The following is a 20,815-nucleotide window of genomic DNA, read 5'->3' as shown; positions in this document are numbered from 1 at the left end:
TTTCCTTCCTACATCTTTAGGTCTGTTGTCCACTCTAAGAGTATTGCATTGTTTCCACTAGAGCAACCAGGGCACTATACCAGGTGATGGGTATATAAAGAGATCAAACCCAGTCCTTGAATGAACTTGGGATTCACTGTGCTCTTTTTAAATAATTGTAACAATTTGTCATTATTAGGTGTTTTTTCTCCTTTCCTGGCATCCTTTAATAATCTTGAAATCATAGCTACAAATTGAAAAATTTTAACTAAGATTGTGTACACATCTGATCTTTGCAGTATGTGACTCTGAAGGAGATGCCCGCCGTGCTTGTTTTCAAAGATGAAACTTACTTTGTTTACGATGGTAAGTTCCAAAGCTTTAGCTTACATAAAACATTTTAACATTGAAATGCTGTCTCTCTTACAGTATTTGGGTGTTGATGAAAGATTTTGTAAATGTAACTGCTTCTTAACAGCTCCCATAATCTACCCAGTTAGTTGAATGACTGACTGACACATTTTTCTTACCCTTCAACTTACTGTTCTTTCCTTCTGGGTTGTGGTTTTGAATGTTTCTTTTATTTTTATTTTTTGGTGAGGTCATTTGCCTTTTTCAGAAGTGACCCTATGCAGTTTCTATACATTTCTTTAAATTTTCAAAATTAATTTTTTAAAAAGATATATTTTAGACACACAAAAAAGTGAAGAAATATAACATCCTCAATAGTGGTGACGTCTGTATGTTCTTGCCTACCACCACCTCTTCCTGCTCGACGGAAGCAGCCACTACTCAGCATTGCTTCCTTGAAGCAAATACTCAGCCTGGTTTTAAAATATTTTTATTATGTTAAACATACACAATAGTAAGCAGAATGCTAACTAATAAATCCCTACATACATACCCATTACCCAGATGAAACAGGGACCAAGCTCTTACCCACATTTGCTTCAACAAGTTTTCTCTTCAACAAAAGTTGAAGTGTTTGAAGGCAGGTCCTGGTGGTGTTTAATTATTGTGTGCTTTATTCCGCATCTCTTAAAAATGTGGCCTTTTTTTTGTTTAGGTAACCACATGCTGTTATAGCACTTAACAAAGTTAACAGTAATTTCCATATGCTGCTCTGAGGTATGCAGCAAACTTACAGTGAAGCATTGCTCTGTGCATCAGACCTTTACTGCATCTGTGTGTTTAGAATACACCTCTATAAATGGAATTTATGAATTGAAGATTATGATCCTGGCATTTTATACATATTGCTGGAGTAGAATATTGTAAACATCATAAAAACATATCTACACTATAATTATCAAATTTCTTTTGTTTTTAAGAGTATGAAGATGGTGACTTGTCATCTTGGATCAACAGGGAGAGGTTTCAGAATTATCTGACTATGGATGGCTTCCTCTTGTATGAACTTGGAGATACAGGTAGAAATATACATATAGCTCTCTATTACTGCACAGAATTTCTCCTTGATTGATCTGAGAAAATTAATTTTAAGCTCTATTTTAAAATATGTTTTTGTTTATTTATTTATTTTTAAAGAGAGAGGAAGGGAGAGGGAGAGATAGAAACATCAATGAAAGAGAAACAATGATCAGCTGCCTCCTGCCCCCTATGGGGGATTGAGAAATGGTTGATTTAATAGCACATGTATATACCTGCTTTGAGCCAGAAACTGCCCCAATATTTTGGTGCATGTAATCTCATTCAACTCTCCCAGTAACTTTGAAATTTATACTAGTTTCTAAAGTAAAGTGAAGTTACTGAGGTAAATCATACAGCTAATAAGTGATAGTGCTTCACCATTGTTCTCCAAGGCAGAGAACATGATAGACACTGAGGGTCATTCTGCCTTCCTAGAGAATATCAGAGGTGAATGGGGTTTATATTCTGTGCAGGGTTAAATAACTTTGCTTCAATTTTATTCTGTGTATTATTACTGGAAAGTAGTGACTCGTGGTACCGAAGGGAATAGCAATGTAAAAATTACTCTCCTTATACCCCGTTCTTTTAGAGCTACAGTAATAATAGTAAGTTTTGTTTATCGACTTATTTCTTATGGTTTTTCTTATTGAAAGACTTCTTATTTTAATCATTTTGTGGGTTGTATGAAAAATACAATTTGTGTATGTGAACTATTAAATATTTACTGTTGTTTAATTATGAGGATGGGAGCTGGGAGGGAACTTAACACTTGGAGTCGACTAACTCACTGATTGACTCTACTGAGTGTAACATTTGTGAGATAACTGGAATTTAATTCTAGAAGCAATGTTTACTAATTCCCCATTCACAGCTGCAATAATAATTGAAAAGTCTGCATAATGAGGGTTATTGAATTTAGATATGTTTTTCTTAATTTCAGGAAAGCTTGTGGCTATTGCAATTATTGATGAGAAAAATACATCAATTGAACATACCAGGTAAAGTGCCTTGAAATCGTTTTAAGCTTCCAGTGTCACCTAACTCAGACTTTACATGGCTTCAGATAAACTTAATATAGAGTATCTTTTCCTGCAGTTTTAGATCAAGTGGCAGATGAGATGTTATAATGGAGTAATTATATATTTCAAGTGAAAAATGAAATATTCATGTGTTTGTTGTTCTACAGATTGAAGTCAATTATTCAGGAAGTTGCTAGAGATTACAGAGATCAGTTCCACAGGTAGGTGCTTGCACTCAGGACAATTCCTCTATTTTTGTTTAACTGTGTTTCGTACAATTAACCAAAAAGACTAGTATTTCATACTTCCCAGATGAATCAAGGAGCTGAGTGATTGCATTTCTGTATGAATTGTCTGGACTTGAAGTTTGTTGATATGTCCCCTCAACAAATTTGCAACATACCTGCTTCTTGATAGGATTTGGGATAAGTTTTGCAGTAAGAAGATGTACGTAGGCTCATACATTTGATATAAAGTTAAATGAGCATTCTCGAGTCAGATAGACAAATGATGCTTATAACAGGACCTCAAAGAATAACGGAATATTAAAATAAGTGATATTTTTGCAGTGTGCTAAATCATTCTATTTGTTGCCGGCATGAGATAGTCAATATAAACTTGTTATATTAGTTAGTTGCTATTCCCTTTTATTGCATTATCTAATGAGGTATCAGTGACATATACTTATAAATGAGCCATCTTTTGAGTAGTCCTCTTGTTGGGTGTGTAACTTTTCTTAAACATGTTGTATAGTTTGAAAGACTTATATTGCCTTGAATTTAAATATATACAAAATAGAAATGTCTTAGAATGTGTTTGATTTTACTTATGTGTATTCATATCTCAGAAGTCTGTAGAATTCACACTCTTCTACATTTATTATATGTAACTTACACATTAAGCATTTATTTACATGCTTACCAAGTTCTTTTTTTGTACTAAATATTGCTTCCTCTCTCTCTCTCTTTCTCTCTCTCATTTTTGGTTATTGTTGTTGGTTAGGGATTTTCAGTTTGGACATATGGATGGGAATGACTATATAAATACCTTGCTGATGGAGTAAGTACTAAATGATTTCCCTACTTTTAAATTTCTGTTTTTAAATTTCTGTTTTTTAGAGACAGACAGAAGATCTAATCTAATGCACACAATCTCTCAATAAATACTTTACATTTTTAAGTCTACATTTAAAACTTTTATATTTTTCTATACTAAAAAATGTATTTCAATTCAGTGTTAATAATTTATAGTTTTGAAAAGAAGCATCATTCAAAAACATAAAATTTATAGTTTCATTTAATACACACCTTACCTTAAGTTCAATTTCAGTGAACAATTTAACTTAAGAATTAATTTTTAACATTCACGAATTAATTACTATCCAAAAGAATTTATTTTAACAGACTAAAATAGTTTTATAGGGAAAATGTGCAATTTTAAAATAACTTTATCAATTATATTATGATGTAAAGATCTGAAATGTTACTTCATAAAGTTGTTATTAGGAACATTTGCCATACTTATTTTGAATTAATATGTTTCAAATAACCTACTCAATTCAGTGGACATTTAGTGAGTAGTTACGGTATATCATATACTGTGTTTGGCACTACTGATGCAAAAAAATGAGAAAATTAGTGTCCCTGTCTTCAGATGCTTGTAGAAACCTAAGATGTCTTCAGATGACCTTGTAGAAGTCTTTAAGAAATTGCTTTGCTATACTATCTCCTAAAGGGTGATGCTCTATCATAGAAATGCATTTTGAGTAGGATATTTACTATATCTATATCTATATCTATATCTATAAGGCATTTTGATACAACCATTTCTAATAATGGCCTTCGAGGCAAGCCAACACATTCAGTTCAGTAGCGTTTGCAAGAGGCCAAAGCAGTTTGGGTCCAATAAATAACTGCTTGCCCAGGATAATATTCAGAATATGTAGAGATGGAGAGACATACTACCTTCATGAGAATTATTTCTAATACAAGTTGTGAGATAGTAGAATTTTTGAGCTATAGTTGTGGTGAAAGAACAACAATAATCTCTACCACCAACCCCTTATAGTTTGGGGTGGTTGGTTTCTCTCTTATTCATACTATGCTTCTTTGGGTGGTGTGTTTTTTTTTGTTTTGTTTTTTGTTTTTTAAGGAGAGAAGTTATATAGTGGTGGTATATAATATAATTGAAAGTCCATATTGAGCACTTACCTGTGACCAAGGCTGAACTGAGTGGTCAGTCAGTAAGGTATAAGTACTGTAATTATCTCCATTTTATATAGGTGAGGAAATTCAAATTTCTTAGAAGAAACTCAAAGGTGTTAAATAATATGCCAAAGGATGCATCAAATAAGTTAGAGATCCAGTTCTCAAATTCACATCCCTCTTGCTCCAAAGCTCTTCACTACTGTAACATTAACATTGACACATAAATCAGTGGAACTTTTAACATACGGCAAATACATATTATATACAACAAGAGGCCCAGTGCATGAAATTCATGCACTGGTAGGGTCCCTAGCAGCTGCCGGCCAGGACTTCCCTCCCTTCCCCTGGTTGCCTGCTGCAGCCACCATCACCAGCCTGGGCCTCCCTTCCTTCCCCCAGCTGGCCCCGCCCCCTGGTTGAACTCCAGGACAAAATCCCGGTTGAGGGGACAATTTGCCTACTATGCTTTTATTATATAGGATAATTACATAGCAACATTGATTATATTTTTTTTCTAAAAATAAATATGATACTATCAAATCTTTGGTCTATTAAATTATTTTGTATTGAGTTTTGTGAGTATATAGTTTAAAGGAAATAAAATGAGATGTTATCTTGCAGTATTACTCATATGGAATTTAATTACACAGTCAGTTAACCATTGCCTAATAACAATGCTGGGAAATAAACCACCTTGAAACCCAATAGCTTACAGTAGGAATCACATATTCTCTCTCCCTGGTCTGGACTTGGCTGACTGGCTGGGCACAGATAGATGTGGCTTCAGGTCTGCTCCACATGTCTTTAATGCCCTTGACCTTGGAAGGATATTTCCTTGGGAATATCCTTCTCATGGCAGTCACAAAACACAAGAAAGCAAACCCAGCAATGCAGACACATGTCCAGCCTCTGCTTTGTCAAGTGTGTTACCTACCTGTTGACCCAGTCATGGCCCTGCCTCAGTGTCAGGGGTCAGATGAGCATGTTTCCCCTTACCTCAATGGACAAAGGGTGTGGCTTAGGGAGGGATAGAGAATTATGAGCAACAAAGTAATCTCCTGGACTTAGTTACTATTTGCAATAATTAATGGTGTAAATTCATTTTCTCCTTTTGCATAACACTTTTATATAGACATACAGATAACTGTAAGCTAATGTGTAGGTGACATACAAAATTACAAGCCCATATATATATATATATATATATACACACACACATATATATACCTATCTGTGCACATCATAGCAACCAGTTGTTCTGCCATTCAGTCAATTTGCATATTAGCCTTTTATTATATTGGATTAGAGGCCCAGTGCACGAAATTTGTGCACAGGGATATGTGTCCCTCAGCCCAGCCTGCACCCTCTCCAATCTGGGATCCCTCTCACAATCCGGGACTGCTGGCTCCCAACCGCTCGCCTGCCTGCCTGCCTGATTGCCCCTAACTGCTTCTGCCTGCTAGCCTGATCATCCCCTAACTACTCCTTTGCCAACCTGATCGGTGCCTAACTGCTCCCCTGCTGGCCCAATTGCCTCCAACTGCCCTCCCCTGCCATCCTGGTCCCCCCACAACTGCCCTTCCCTGCAGGCCCGGTCACCCCTAACTGCCCTCCCTCCCCTGCAGGCCAGGTCGCCTCCAACTGCCCTCCCCTGCTGGCCTGGTTGCCCCTAACTGCCCTCCCCCGCTGGCCTGATTGCTCACAACTGCTCTCCCCTGCTGGCCATCTTGTGGTGGCCATCTTGTGACCACATGGGGGCCACCATCCCATGCCCGCTGCCCAGAGGTCCTCCGCAGCCGGGTGGAATGCTTGCCTTGCCACCGTTATTAAAGCTTTTATTCGATATATCCTATCTAATGAAAGCTTTAATATGCAAATTGACTGTCACTTCATCACAAAGATGGCAGAGCCCATAGCCACAAGATGGTGGCGCCCAGTCCTCTCAGCCCTGCCAGAGTCCCCCAGTCCTGGGGGGGTGAGGCCGCTGAGAGCAGACAGCGTTGAGCAGCCTGGCCGTGGCGACGTGGCAAGCGTTCCACCCAGCTGCAGAGGGCCTCTGGCCAGGCTGGGCGTGGAACGCTTGTGTCGTTGCAGGCCGGGCTGAGGGGACACCCAACCCCCCACCCCAGTGCACAAATTTCGTGCGCAGGGCCTCTGGTATATATATAGTAGAGAAACATTTAAAGCAAAATTAAAAGTAATCGAGAGTTTGACAGAACCACAATCATGGTGAAACTATTTATTCACTAGGGTTTTCAAAATATAAGGCAGAAAAAATACACTGGACACATACATTATGCATATCAAAACTTACAATATGGATGGATAGCCAAACAAACATAAAATACACTTGGGTTGTATGTGATTAACAGAGATGGTATTTAACTATATCTGTAGCAAGGAGTAATATTACCCAGAAATTGATATTTTGTACATAATTTTTCTCCTTAAGTTTAATTATGAAAACTCAGCTGTTTTATATTATATGTAGCATGTTCTTCATGTAATCTTAATTTAGCTATTTTTCAGAATTGATGCAAAATTTGAAATTTCGTGTAGTCAAAAGAAGGCAAAGCTATTAATACAGCTCCCTCTTTTTGTATTATAGTTACTTATGTATAATATAAGCAAATATCAGAATGTTTGTTATCTGTGTGTTTATGTGGATATTGATTTCTTTGTTTTTTCTGGTTCCAGTGAATTGACTGTCCCAACTGTAGTTGTACTGAATACTTCAAACCAACAATACTTTTTACTAGATAGAGAGATCAAGAATACTGAAGACATGGTCCAGTTCATTAATAGCATTTTGGATGGCACAGTAGAAGTAAGTTGTTCACTTCTGTTTCAAAGGATGATGACAGGAGATGGAGGAGAAAACAGTTCTTCTCTGATTCTGAAAGGGACAGTCAGTGGCAACTGGGGAGAGGGGAGGCCTCCCCTCTGTACCCTGCTTCTTTCACATTGTGTCAGATTCTTCGTGTCACGACACTGCTGAAGGGTGGAAATGTCCTATAAGGGTGATTTGGGGGCATTTTTGGTTTTTTTGGTGATTGGGAGGTGCTTCTGGCTTTAGAGTCAGGGTGTGGGGATGCTTTCATGTGCAGTGCACGGAGCTGTGCCAATAGTGAACTGTCCTGGTTCTTAGAACCTTCCTGGAGTCCAGAGGACGATTGGTTAAGTTATTTGGATTGGTTTTCCTAGAAAACCTGTTTATAAGACCAGTTTCTTAAGAGATAAGGAAATATATTGAGAATTAGAGCCACAGTGGAGATTTCCACATCCTATAAAATATTTCTCAGAAATATGAACGAGAAGTCTTAACTTTTTCGTTTTCTATAAATCTTACTGGAGTGTTTTTTGGACTGTTGCAGCCCATGGTAGAGGGTCATGAAACCACATCAGCAGATTAAATTAGAAAGAAATGAGTCTTCTATGCTTCCATGAAGTTTAGTTATCTTGTTTCAACTTTACACAAACTTTATATGAAAGTTGGCTCACAGAGTAGCAAGTATTTCTGCTTTAGAAATAACAGTAGGGATTTTATATTTCTGAAGGTAACACCTGTTGGAATATAATTCACCTGTGTGTGTAAGAGAGCCCTTCTATTTATGGGTTAGTGAAACCCAACTCAGACTATTAACAAAGAGGTCTCACTGGCTCACCTGGCAGAGAAAGTCAAAGGATGGGGCAGACTTCAGGGGTGACTGGATGCCATGAATGTGATTGATTTCCATCAGGAATTTTTCTGTAAAAGCCTTTTGGCACTCTTTTCTTTATTTTTATTTTTTAAAATATGTTTTTATTGATATCAGAGAGAGGGAAGGAGAGGGAGAGAGAGATAGAAACATCAATGATGAGAGAGAATCATTGATTGGCTGCCTCCTGCACACTCCCTATTAGGGATTGAGCCCATAACCCTGGCATGTGCCCTGACTGGGAATCGAACCTTCACCTGCTGGTTCATGGGTCTATGCTCAACCACTGAGCCACACTGGCCAGGTGGCACTCTATTTTTTGAGCTTCATCCTCAGGGAAACTCTGTATACAGTAGCAAAGACCCCAGCAGCATCTAGAGTTGAATAGTGTCAGCTAAATTCAGAAATGGGGCAGGCCTGGACTTGGGGGGGGGATGTGACTAGGGAGGATGGATTCACAGAGTCAGTGTCTACACAGGAAGCAGGGGAAGATAGGCCAGGGAAACAGGGCATGCTTACACCTGGCCCTTCAGGTGCTTCATGCTATCCATCCTCAACCCTTGCCCTCAACCCTGGACCAGCATTTGTAAGATTACGTAACAGAAAATTGAAGTAATAGTACTTAACGGTGTAATTGTCTTCTGTTAAATTTAAGGCCCAAGGAGGTGATAGCATTTTGCAGAGATTGAAAAGAATGGTATTTGATGCTAAATCTACTGTTGTGGTAAGTTGTGACAGTTTGCTTAATTTTGTTGATAATAGACAGTATACAGGTGTATAAGTTTTTTATGTCTAACTAAGGTAAAATCTGGGATTTGAAAGGATTAGGTAAAAATATTTTCATTTGTTAGGGAAGAACAAGTCTGTGTTTACATTAAGAATTTATGTTCATGGGTGGAAATTGTTTCTGTGGTCTCCATCTCTTTGTGTTTGGTGAGTAACTGCCATTCAGAACCAGTGAGCGTGACAGCAGTGTTTTCCAGTCTTTCCTCCCCGTCCCTGTAAGTTCTTGGATCCGAACCCTTCTTGCTTAGAGCTCTCAGAAATCTTCTTACTACCCAGCTTTGGCTCAACCGGCTTGAGAGTAGAGGCCTTCCTGAATCTGGTGGAGCCTTACATTTGGCTCTAGTTGCCTGTCTGGATCTACCCCCTACCTCATTCATTCTGGCCAATACAGCTGACCTTCTCTTGGTGAGAGATAAGTTCTAATAGTTTTACTCCATGCATTCTTCAGTTTACCAGTAGTGACCTTCTTTACCTTCCTATTGACACCAATGTGGATTGGCCCTCAGCACCTTATGTCCAGCCGCTGCTCTGACGTCCGCTTGGTTTTCTCATTTCCTCTTGCTGTCTCCAGCCTTTTCTTACACCACTGCACAACTGATAGCACGAGAATAGTCCGTCTTGATCACTTTCCTTCCCCTCTCAGTGATGCACATCCAAGTCCTCTTTGCATCTCCGGTGCTGTCTTCCTGCTCTTTGACTGCTGCGTCAGCCTCCCTGCTGTGTCATGCTGGTGCTTACACCTTACCATGCCCAGCCGCATTCTCACTCTTGCTTACATTTCTGCCTCAAAACACCTTAATTTTATGAAGCTTTCTTCTGTTTCCTCAATCCACAGTGCCCTTGCACTCCTCTGAATTTGTCTACGTGGTTCTAAAGAGTTAGTCACTCAGAATGTACTGTAGTTGAAAACCTAACCAGGGAAATTGCTTTTACTTTTTTGGGAGCTGAGGAGACAGCAGATAAATTTACAGAAATTATTAAGTGAATGTGGCCTTACTACTAACTAGATAAGTACGAGTATTAAAAATGTCATGTGAAAGCAATGTGTTACACCTTCTTTATGGTAAATAGCCTTCCCAGTGAGCCGAGTTCTGGAGCCAGGAACACCAGCTGCCAAGCACACAGGAGCCATCACACAGACCTTTGTGGTTCATATGAGAAAAAGAAATGGCATAAGAAACGGCATAGAGCATTTGGTGCGTTTTCTACTACCCGGAGCTGATTACACTCACACACACATGAGATAAAATTTCTATCTTTTACAATATCTTTAACATGGTAGTTACTGCAGAAACATTGACATTGAGCAGGTTGGACAGCAGCAAGAGAACAAAGCCTGTAGGGTTTTTTATTCATTCATGCTGTTTATGTATGAATGCACTTGAGGGGACTGAGCTGTAATTCTCTCTCCACAGTCCATATTCAAGAGCTCTCCGATCATGGGCTGCTTCCTCTTCGGCCTGCCTCTGGGTGTCATCAGCATCATGTGCTATGGCATCTACACAGCCGACACAGACGGAGGCTACATAGAAGAGCGGTATGAAGTGTCCAAAAGCGAAACTGAAAGCCAGGAAGCAACGGAGGAGAGCAGAGAACTGCAGGAGCCAAGGAGCGGACAGTCTCTAGTTCCTGCCAGGCAAGAGCCCAAGGATGTATTAGAGAAGAAGACAGATTGAGACTCTGCTATGATGTCAAATTATTAAAGAGTCTATTTATTGAATTTAGACATTTAATCATGGTCTTTACAGAAGAGAACAAGTTATTTGTATTTTGCTAATATCAACTGCATGGATTACAGTAGTCCTTAAAAATGGGGAGATGTTGGGAACAAAGAGAGGAAATATGTATCTAAAAAAATATTCCATGGAAGTTTACCTTGTACATGTTAAAACAGATCAGTTCTTTGTGCAAGTTTCTCTGTCTGAATATTCGGTGACAGAATTAAGATTCCTGGGCTGAATATTTAAGTGGGTCAGTCAGGTAGGAGATAGTGTTTGATAGAGAAAAATAGGATTCCACCTCCTACCATCATTCTCTTATATTTTGAATACAGTTTATATGGACATAATTAAGTCTTTAAAATGTAGGGACTTTAAGGGGAACCAATAACTTTTTCCATGGATCATACTAAGATTATGAAATTTTAAAAATTTGATTTTATATGGCATAGCAATTTTATTTTGTTATTTTTAAAGGAGAGAAAATGTTACTTTTTAACTTTATACTTAGTTGTGTTATAAAAATTTCACATTGGCCTAAATAGTGGCAAAAAAATAGTCTATGTTTGATCTTTGTAACAGAAACAGATTTTCTTGGAGCAGTGATTATTAACCATGCCTGCGAAGCTGTTAGCAGGCATCTCAGCAGTCACTGTGGGAAAGGAAGGTGTCTGTAGCTCCTGCCCTGCATTAGCCAGACAGCCTGCTTTATTTCTCTGTTTCCTATATTGAGATTTCTAAAAATTTCCTTAGATTAAAAGCACCTGCTGCTTTTTAAAAAGTAATATATGTCATATTTTATGTTTATAGCATTGTAACTTTTTGGTAACTTATCTGTGTATGTGTGTGTGTGTATACATGTGCGCACACACATATATACATATCATATTTATTGGCATACATCTGTTATGTAATACTATGGGCATGTCTATGTTCATAACGGGTAATGAGTGACATAATCAGCCTGTCAACAAAATCATGCTCAGTGATTTAAGAGGTCCACCAGTTATCTTCTCCGTCCTCTCAATTCTGTCAGCCCTCTCAGCCTGTCGTCTTCTCTCTATAATAAGATGTAGGAAATCTCTATCTGACGGAATGCATAAAAATTGGTGTTTTTTTAAGTAATAGTTTGATATGTTTATTGTAGATTAGTTTATCTTTGAGGTCTTGATTGTAGCTAAGTTTAGAATTTTTATTAGATGGCTTTTTTCCCTTGAGTAATTGGGTTATCCAATATAAAGATTTTTATCAAATGTTTTAAAATGTTCATCCACTGTAAAACTGTAATTTGTGGTCCTGACACTGGAGTTGTTCAGGGTTTTGATCCCCAAGGGCAGTCTTTGGTGATTTCTAATGCCCCACTGATCACAACTAAACTGAAGCTGTGTCTTAAGTACTGAGGAGTTACTAGTAATTGTTTTATTATACCCATGTACTTTATTAATATGTAATAATTACTAATTCTTAATGTTTGGCACCCTGTTAGTATTTTATAGTAAGGAATCACATACGCAGTCCCAAGGAATTTCAGGAAATATTAGAATGAAGTGTTCTTAAATGGAATTTAGAGATAAATGCTATTAATTTGACCAGTAGATTCCTCTCCAAAGAGTAATGAGGGATTCTTTTGGAAGATAAATATTAATGTTCCTAGGGGTCAGGCTTGTTTTGCAACAGTGAAAAGCCAACATAAATACAGATGCCTCACTTGAATCTCAGCCTGGTAAGGAAGTTAGATATTGCCCGTGAAGCAGAAAATGATAGAACATGTTATTGCTTTTTGCTTCGTGTTTATCACTATCAGATGTCCATCATTTGCACGTTTTTTGTCTTTTCAAATGAAAGACAAAAGTATCAAATGAAAGACCTCAAGAGGAAAAAAAATTTAAAGAAAGAGTAAAGCTCAGTATGTATCAACAAACAAAAGTCCAGCGATTTTTGTCTTCAGTCTCTGTTACCTTTTTCACAACTCTATATTGTTGTCCCGTATTCTGTTTGTGTTTCAAAGTGTCTATTGGGAAAACAAAATATGTAGATGGTTTGTAAGTGAATAATTTGACTTCTTTTTTTGTACTAGTATTTTGCTTTTTACATGTCTCTAAGGATATTGTCAACTCTTTGCAAAACAAATTTAAATGTTGCTCACTGGTATGCTTTTCCCTTCAATGTGATGTTAGAGCTTATTAGAAATGCTTTTTTTTTTTTTCCATTTCCAGAAAAGAAAAAAAAAAAAGAATAACACTTCAGAATAAAGGTAGATTTCTTAAGGAATCTTGTAGAACAGATCCTAATTCTGTGATGAATCTTCCTATGATTACATAGAAAGGAAGAGTGGGAATTGCCTTCAGTCTGTGGGCCTTGTTACAGTAGTAAAGTTCATTTCTAACTTCCAAAATGCAAAGTTCTAGATTGTTTGCTATTGCTGAATCTGGTGTCCAGACAGTTGTCAAAGATAATTCAGAGAGAGTGCGTGTTTTTAATCAAGCCATGCATCCCATGTGCTTGCAATTCTTTTAGTTTGTTTTACTGTGTACTTTAATATTTCTCTAATATTGCTGCTTCTGAAACTTCTTTGACATGGATTAGATCTAGAATTTTCATTTCCTTCTTCACACATGCTTCCTGGTATCTGATTTAGTAGTAACATTAGGAGCCAAATGCCTAGAGGTTGAAGAAGGAGTCTGTATGAGTAAACAATTAGCTGTATTGTTTTTGTTTAGTGGATTTTTGTTGTTTCTTGTGATTTGTTTCAGGGGTTTTATTTTATTGTGTGTTTTTTTTTGTAGGTTTTCTTTTGTTTTTATTTTGCAAAAATAATTTCAATATTTTCATCAATTCAATCTGATACGAAAGTATGACAGGGAAAAATCCCTGGGCTGTTCTTATGCAGAAATTGCCCAGTTACACCAATGTGGGATGTTAAGACAGTCAATAAGTGGGGTTAGGTTTGCCATTTTATTTTTATAAATATCTATTTTTCCTGAATGTGTCCGAGTCCAAGAGTGGGCCAACAGTTTTCTACTTTGGACTAATCTATAAAGGTTTTTTGAGAGTCTGTATTACTAGTTGAATCCTAATATCCTGCCTTAGGATGCCAATTGTAAACCTTTGTTTTTCTAAAATAAATTAACTGAAAACATGTAATCGCTTATTTTTACTATTTATTTTTTCTTGTGACATGAATAATTCTCTGTGCAGGCAAAGAAGACAGCTAAGACTGATCTTCCACAAAGTGTTTTTTCCTTTTAATTGAGTTGTAAGTAATTTGTAATTATAGAGACGATTTTAGAGTTTGAGCAGACTTGAGAAAAGTAATATTCTAATATAATCCCTTTATATTATACATGAAGAACCTGAGAGTCATAGGTTTGATAGATTTTATGAAATTTTGAAAACAGATTATTTTTAAATATTAATTACAGTGTTTAAAGTTAGAATAATTGGATTTGAGTCCATGATCAACTGCTCAATTGTGATGTTGGACACAGTGCGGCCACCCCTCCCTTTTTATGTTATTATAAAATGAGACTCCAGAGCAGCGGTTCTCAACCTGTGGGTCGCGACCCATTTGGGGGTCTAACTACCCTTTCACAAGGGTCGCCTAAGACCATCGGAAAACACATATATAATTACATATTGTTTTTGTGATTAATCACTATGCTTTAATTATGTTCAATTTGTAACAATGAAAATATATCCTGCATATCAGATATTTACATTACGATTCATAACAGTAGCAAAATTACAGTTATGAAGTAGCAACGAAAATAATTTTATGGTTGGGGGTCACCACAACATGAGGAACTGTATTAAAGGGTTGCGGCATTAGGAAGGTTGAGAACCACTGCTCCAGAGCCTCAAGATTTTCTTCTTAAAAAATAGCATCACATAGAGGGAATAAATGTTGATGGGAAAAATAAAATAAAAACACCAGATGAGGAGAGTCTATTATGGAAAAACAAAATTTTACACAAATGTTAATTTTAAAATTCATGTTTCATGTTTTATACCAGTGGTTCCCAAACTTATTTGGCCTACCGCCCCCTTTCCAGAAAAAATATTACTCAGCCCCTGGAAATTAATTTTTTTAAAATTTTAATAGCAGTTACTCATCGCCCCCAAATGCACCTGTGGCCATCACCGCCCCCCTGGATCGCTGCAGCGCCCACCGGGGGGCGGTAGCGCCCACTTTGGGAATCACTGTTATACCATGGGCTTATCTCTTACTGAAAATTGCTCTGGCACAGGTATAATAGCTTAAAAATCTTTCCCACACATCTTGAGGACATGTACAGAGTAGCTGGTTAGAACAGGCTACTTCTAATAAGAGTGACAGAGCATGTTCAGCTGTGTATAAATTCAATGCGAGTATGACAGTCCCCTCTCACTCCCAAGCGGCTGAGTCGTGTTGCAGGGTTGGGCAGCCCTGGTGTCACACTGCCTGGCTTCCAGGCCCTGTTTTATCACTCACCTGTGTTAAGTGGGTAACAAAATCCCTGCTCCTAGGCAAATGGTGGCATCTATTTCATTGGATTATGAAAATTAAGTGAATTAACACGTAAGGCATATTTTAAGCATGGCTGGCACGTAGCAACAGCCCCACAATTAACTATAACATTTACTTACCCAACTTCATGTATTTCTCTTCTCACTTCATTTGAATTTATATAAAAACAAGGGCATTAAGAATGTAAAATCCTAATATGTTTTAATTTGCTTGGCCTCTATAAGTTATAACATTTTGGGTAGAAATGAAAAAAAATTATTTACTATTGAAATTACACTTAATTACAAAAACTAAAAGTGAAAAATATCCTGTTCTACACAATTTTCAGTTTCACTTAACTCCTTCATACACCAACTATATAAAAACTGGATAAAAATTTTTTAATTTCATCTGAAAATCTTTTGAATTTTGTGCTTTTAATGGAAATGAATACACTTAAGGGGATATAAGTATCCAGTAGGGTTTAGGTAGATATAAATGTGATTTAGACACAGATTTAGAATACTAGTGGATATTGAATTAAGATAGAAAAATCATTTTTATTTTTCTGCATGTCTTTCTGACAATAGTGATAAGCCCTCAACATTTCTCTGAGCCCTCAATATTTCTCTAATCTTCTATAAACTGAAAAGGTCTTTTGAACAACTGGTGAAAAGTGGCAATTACTGCCCGGCTGATGTAGCTCAGTGGTTGAGGGTTGGATTTACTCAGCATATCCGAAACTGTGACTGTATTGTGGGTGGGTGACAGGCAACACAGGTCAAAGTAAGGGAAAAGTCCACAAAAGGAATCTCCAGATAGAACGGGTCGTCCTTGGGAGGCCCGGAGGTCCCACACTAAAAACATTTAAGCATAAGCCAGCCAGCCGGTTGATATTATTTCCTTCTGAGACCCAGATGGTGTGAGGCTATAAATGTAAGGGCTAATGCCATCATTAGTGCCCATGTTAATGCAGTGCCTTCTCTTTCCAACAAAAAATCCAAAAACATTTTGTCCAACATTTATGAAGTTGGGTGTATGAGGCAGTTAAGTGAAACTGAAAATTGTATAGGAGAAACAGGACATTTTTCACTTAATTTTTTTCAATGAATCCATTCTCTCTGTCTTCATCATTCTGGCCACTTGTTTTAGAGAACTTGGTTGATTTCAATAACCAACCATGTGGGCAGCTTGTTTTCTTCTTTCTATGCTTTAAATTCTTGCTCTTATGTTCTAAATTCACCAATAAAGAGTGAGTCCTCAAAACCCTAGGACCCTACGCTGGACCCCAATAAATGCAGAACCCAGGCCAGAACCTCGAGTGTTCTCTACCCATGACTTGCTGTGTGCCCCTGGCATGCCTGGTACTCCAAGGCCTGTAAGTAATAAACTCTTTGTCTCCAAAGTTTCCTAATGGTTATCTTTTGGAAGGTGTCTTGGAATCATGAAATGAACCATCAGGAAGTAGATCTGGGGTAACACTAGTTTAGAAAGGGGAGATGTCAGTGGGAAGCTCACCAGACCCAGGGGAATTGCTATTCCCTCTGGCTAGAATCTTGTTCTGGGTCCTCAGGACTCATTCCCTCCTTAGTCTAGGTCACCTTGTCATTCACACCTTTATTAACCCTCCTATCTAAATTAGACCTGGCCTCCAGCTCTCTAACCCCTTCACTCTGGTGCTTTATTTTTTCAATCATGTTTTTATAACATATAGTAATTGCTTACTGACTGCTTATTGCTTAAATACACACTAAATGTGTGTGCTGAATGGCCAGAAACTTATTTTTTCAAGGCTATAGTCCCAGTTCCTGAAACATCTTTGGCATGAGGTATGCATTCAATAATATTTTGTGAAATAAACGAATGAATAATTGAATATGTTTATATAATTATGTATTTATCACTAGTGTGTCAATAGTTAAAGGTTTCTAATTTTTAAAAAAGCATAGGTTTTATTTTAATTGAAGATTTTAAGTGCATGTTCTAAAAGTTAATTGCTTAATGCTTAAGCAAGCAGAAAGATAAGTAACATAAAAGAGTCATAGCTTTGGAAATATTTTGTTTTAATATGGAAGTTTTTTTTGTTATTTAGCTTAAAATCTAAAATCTTAAAATCTGTGCAGCCATTGAAAATAAGAATAGGTTCGAAGTCAAGAACTATGGAAATTCTAGGTAATGGACAGATCAGTTGTTAGCTCTTTTGCAAATGTAAGTCTAAACTTGCTAGCCTTTGTGTTAGTGACCACTACATCTAAAGTCATGGATTCTTAATCAGTGGTGCTTATCAGAATCACAAGAACATGGGTCACCTCAGATGATTTATAAAAAATAAAAAAAGAATACTTTACCATTCGCAACATCATGGATGGACATGAAGAGCATTATGCTAAGCGAAATAAGCCAGTCAGAGACAGGTAACTATCACATGATCTCACTCATTTGTGGAATATAAAGAACAACATAAACTGATGACCAAAAATAGATCCAGAGACAGAGAAGCATCAAACAGACGGTCAAACTTCAGAGGGAAGGGGGTGGGGAGGTAAGAGATCAACCAAAGGATTTGAACTAGTATGCATGCATATAACCATAACCAATGGACAGACTCTAGGGGAGTGACGGCATGTGCTGGGGGGGTGGAGGTGGCCAGGGAGAGGTCAATGGGAGAAAAGGAGACATATGTAAAACTATATGTAATACTTTAAACAATAAAGAATTTTTAAAAAAAATACACATAAACCCTAGAAAGTCCAATTGGTTGGTCTTGGGTGAACTTCTGCTTGAAGCCAGAACAGGGAAAACAACCTTCCCCAGTTGATTTTGATGAGTCCAATCTGTGAAGCAATGGTTTAAATGATTATTGGAAGTAAAAGTTTCAGTGCCTTTGAGAGAAGTCTTATTATTCATGATTTCCTAAGGAGCACTCAGAGGTCAAGTATGATACAAGAGCATGATATGCTTCAGTAGCCCCATCCTGACCCCGGGACCCTGGCCAGCTGCAGGAAAGCGGTTTTTATTTTTATAAGCAAAGAAGTACGTGATGTCCTGCTGGGACGATTTACCTCTTTTCATTCTACCATCTTCCCTCTAGAGATGAGCAGTGGCTCAGGGATGAAGTCAGCCTATGCTGTTGAGGACACTCATGATGGGGGAACCCCAGGGAGGCAAGGACCTCCAAGGTTAAACTTCTGCTTGGTCCTCAAGAGTCTTGTGTAGAAAATGAAATTTAAAATATGCTTTGGTCCTGTTTTGCTTCTTCTACACTGCCTAATGTAAAACAAGGTTTGATGTGACTATTAACATGTCCCAAATAAAAAATGTGTACCAAGAAGTATAATGGATGATAAAAAAGCCCAGAGATAGCCAAAGCACAGCTCTGTAGGAGGGCATTTCTGCTCAACATCTTATAAGCAGGTACAGTTAATTTCTAGATAATTGGGCTTTCATGATCAAAAGCAGTTTTTCCCCCTATGAAACTGTATTGTGTAACTTCAGATGGTAGAATAAGAAAATGAGAGGAGTGAAAGTTCCCAGTCTTCAGTGGAGTGAACCTCATTTGAAAGGGAGAAGGACATAACCAACGCACACAGACACGAAGGGGGTGAGGGCATGTGCTGGGGGGTGGGGATGGCCGGGGGGCGGTCAATGGGGGAAGGGAAACATATGTAATATTATATGTAATACTTTAAGCAATAAAAATAAATACATTTAAAAAGAAAGGGAAAAGGAATAGCACATGACTTTGGCCCCGATCCTCTGCCTTTAGTCACTTCTAGCTTTTAAAAACACATTATAAAGACTTCTTATTGTATATATTTGAAGTGTCAAGTAGACAAAGCAAATGTGGCTAAATGTTTACAATTGGTGATTCTAAGTAAAGGATGTGGATCTGATGTAACTTTCACCTAGAATCACTAATTGTACTATTCTTGCAACTTTTATGTAGGTTTGGGAAGTTTCTAAATAAATGGTGAGGAAAAATAGAGTAAGCATTATAGTTAATTCTTGTTTCATTGTGATAATCTTGAATATACACCCAGATATTTTTTTAAAATATCAAATATAATGTAAATATATATTGTGTCTTTGGATAAAATTGCTATGACAGCAGTACACATGGATTTTTAGATGTATTATATTTCAAATAACTTAGATAAAAAATGGCTATGACATCCAAGGTTAAACTTTTGCAATGAAAAGCTTAATATCAAATATGCACATGAAAGGTTTGGACAAAATTGTTTCATGGGAACTTTAAAAAGGCTCATCCTATATAATAAAAGCCTAATATTCTAAGTGTCCGGTTGTCTGGTTGTCTGTTCAACCAATCAAAGCGTAATATGCTAGGCTGCTCAACCACTCACTATGACGTGCACTGACCACCAGGGGTCAGAAGCTCTGACTGGTAGGTTAACTTGCTGCTGGGGTCCAGCTGATCGGGACTGAGCGAGACGGGTCGGACACGCCCTGGAGCCCTCCCACGGCCCCTCCCTGGCTGGCCAACTTTCCACATCCCTCCCTGGCCCCAATCGTGCACCAGTGGGGTCCCTCAGGGTCCCTAGCCTGCACCCTCTTGCAATCTGGGACCCCTCGGGGGATGTCAGAGAGCCGGTTTCGGCCCAATTCCGCAGGCCAGGCCAAGGGACCCCACTGGTGCATGAATTCATCTACCAGGCCTCTAGTTAATAATAAATGAACAAATCATGTTCAAAAGCCATGAGTATAGATAGAAAGTTTTATCCATTTCATTCAATTTGGTAAATTACAAATATATAAGCAGATACTGATTATAATTTTTTTCAGGAAAGTATTTAAACATCTGACTACTGTCATGTTAATTATATATACATATATCCTATATAATAAAAACCTAATATGCTAAGTGTCTGACAGTTCGAATGTTTGACTAGTCGCTATGATGCACACTGACCACCAGGAGGCAGACACTCCGACCCCACAGGTGCATGAATCCGTGCACCGGGTCTGACCTTGGGTATGTGCTTAATTATATTAGTTAGTCACCTACTCAGATTAGATCTTTCCTGTTCACTCCTCCTAAGACTAATGTTTTAGAGGAACTTGCTTTTTAATAAAATTAAAAGTTGCTAAAAACCATTCCCTACTCTCCTGAACCAGGTGTTATTATACATGAGAACCGTTAAAATCAGAGTTTAACCTAGTTGCATAACATCTCAAAGCTAGAACATGGTGGTCACCAAAACACATAGCTTTCCCACAGCTTCCAGTTTGCTCTCGGCGTAGAAGGAACTTTTGAGTTGTCCTAGGCCAGTGATGGTGAACCTTTTGAGCTCGGCGTGTCAGCATTTTGAAAAACCCTAACTTTGGTGCCGTGTCACATATAGAAATTTTTTGATATTTGCAACCATAGTAAAACAAAGATTTATATTTTTGATATTTATTTTATATATTTAAATGTCATTTAACAAAGAAAAATCAACCAAAAAAATGAGTTCGCGTGTCACCTCTGACA

The 20,815-nt window shown here is 37.7% G+C and overlaps 1 protein-coding gene across 6 annotated transcripts in view; it reads left to right on the top strand.

Moving 5' to 3' along the window:
• Positions 1 to 20,815, top strand: part of TMX3 (thioredoxin-related transmembrane protein 3) — a 59,519-nt gene that overhangs the window by 20,954 nt on the left and 17,750 nt on the right. For 3 of the 6 annotated variants that reach the window (XM_014535890.1, XM_014535889.1, XM_014535888.1), the window contains exons 9-15: positions 279 to 345; positions 1,311 to 1,409; positions 2,351 to 2,408; positions 2,597 to 2,650; positions 3,432 to 3,488; positions 7,334 to 7,463; positions 8,990 to 9,058. In XM_014535890.1, coding sequence (XP_014391376.1) covers positions 279 to 345; positions 1,311 to 1,409; positions 2,351 to 2,408; positions 2,597 to 2,650; positions 3,432 to 3,488; positions 7,334 to 7,463; positions 8,990 to 9,058 — 534 coding nt within the window. Of the gene's footprint in view, positions 1 to 278; positions 346 to 1,310; positions 1,410 to 2,350; positions 2,409 to 2,596; positions 2,651 to 3,431; positions 3,489 to 7,333; positions 7,464 to 8,989; positions 9,059 to 10,535; positions 13,983 to 20,815 lie in introns of those variants that run through there. The other 3 variants (XM_014535885.1, XM_014535887.1, XM_014535886.1) reach the window with 2 other exon arrangements.

The sequence above is a fragment of the Myotis brandtii genome, unplaced genomic scaffold, assembly GCF_000412655.1.
Source record: "Myotis brandtii unplaced genomic scaffold, ASM41265v1 scaffold154, whole genome shotgun sequence".
NCBI lineage: Eukaryota > Metazoa > Chordata > Mammalia > Chiroptera > Vespertilionidae > Myotis > Myotis brandtii.
The sequence above is the reverse complement of the archived record's forward strand: the minus strand, read 5'-3'. Positions and strand labels throughout refer to the sequence as shown.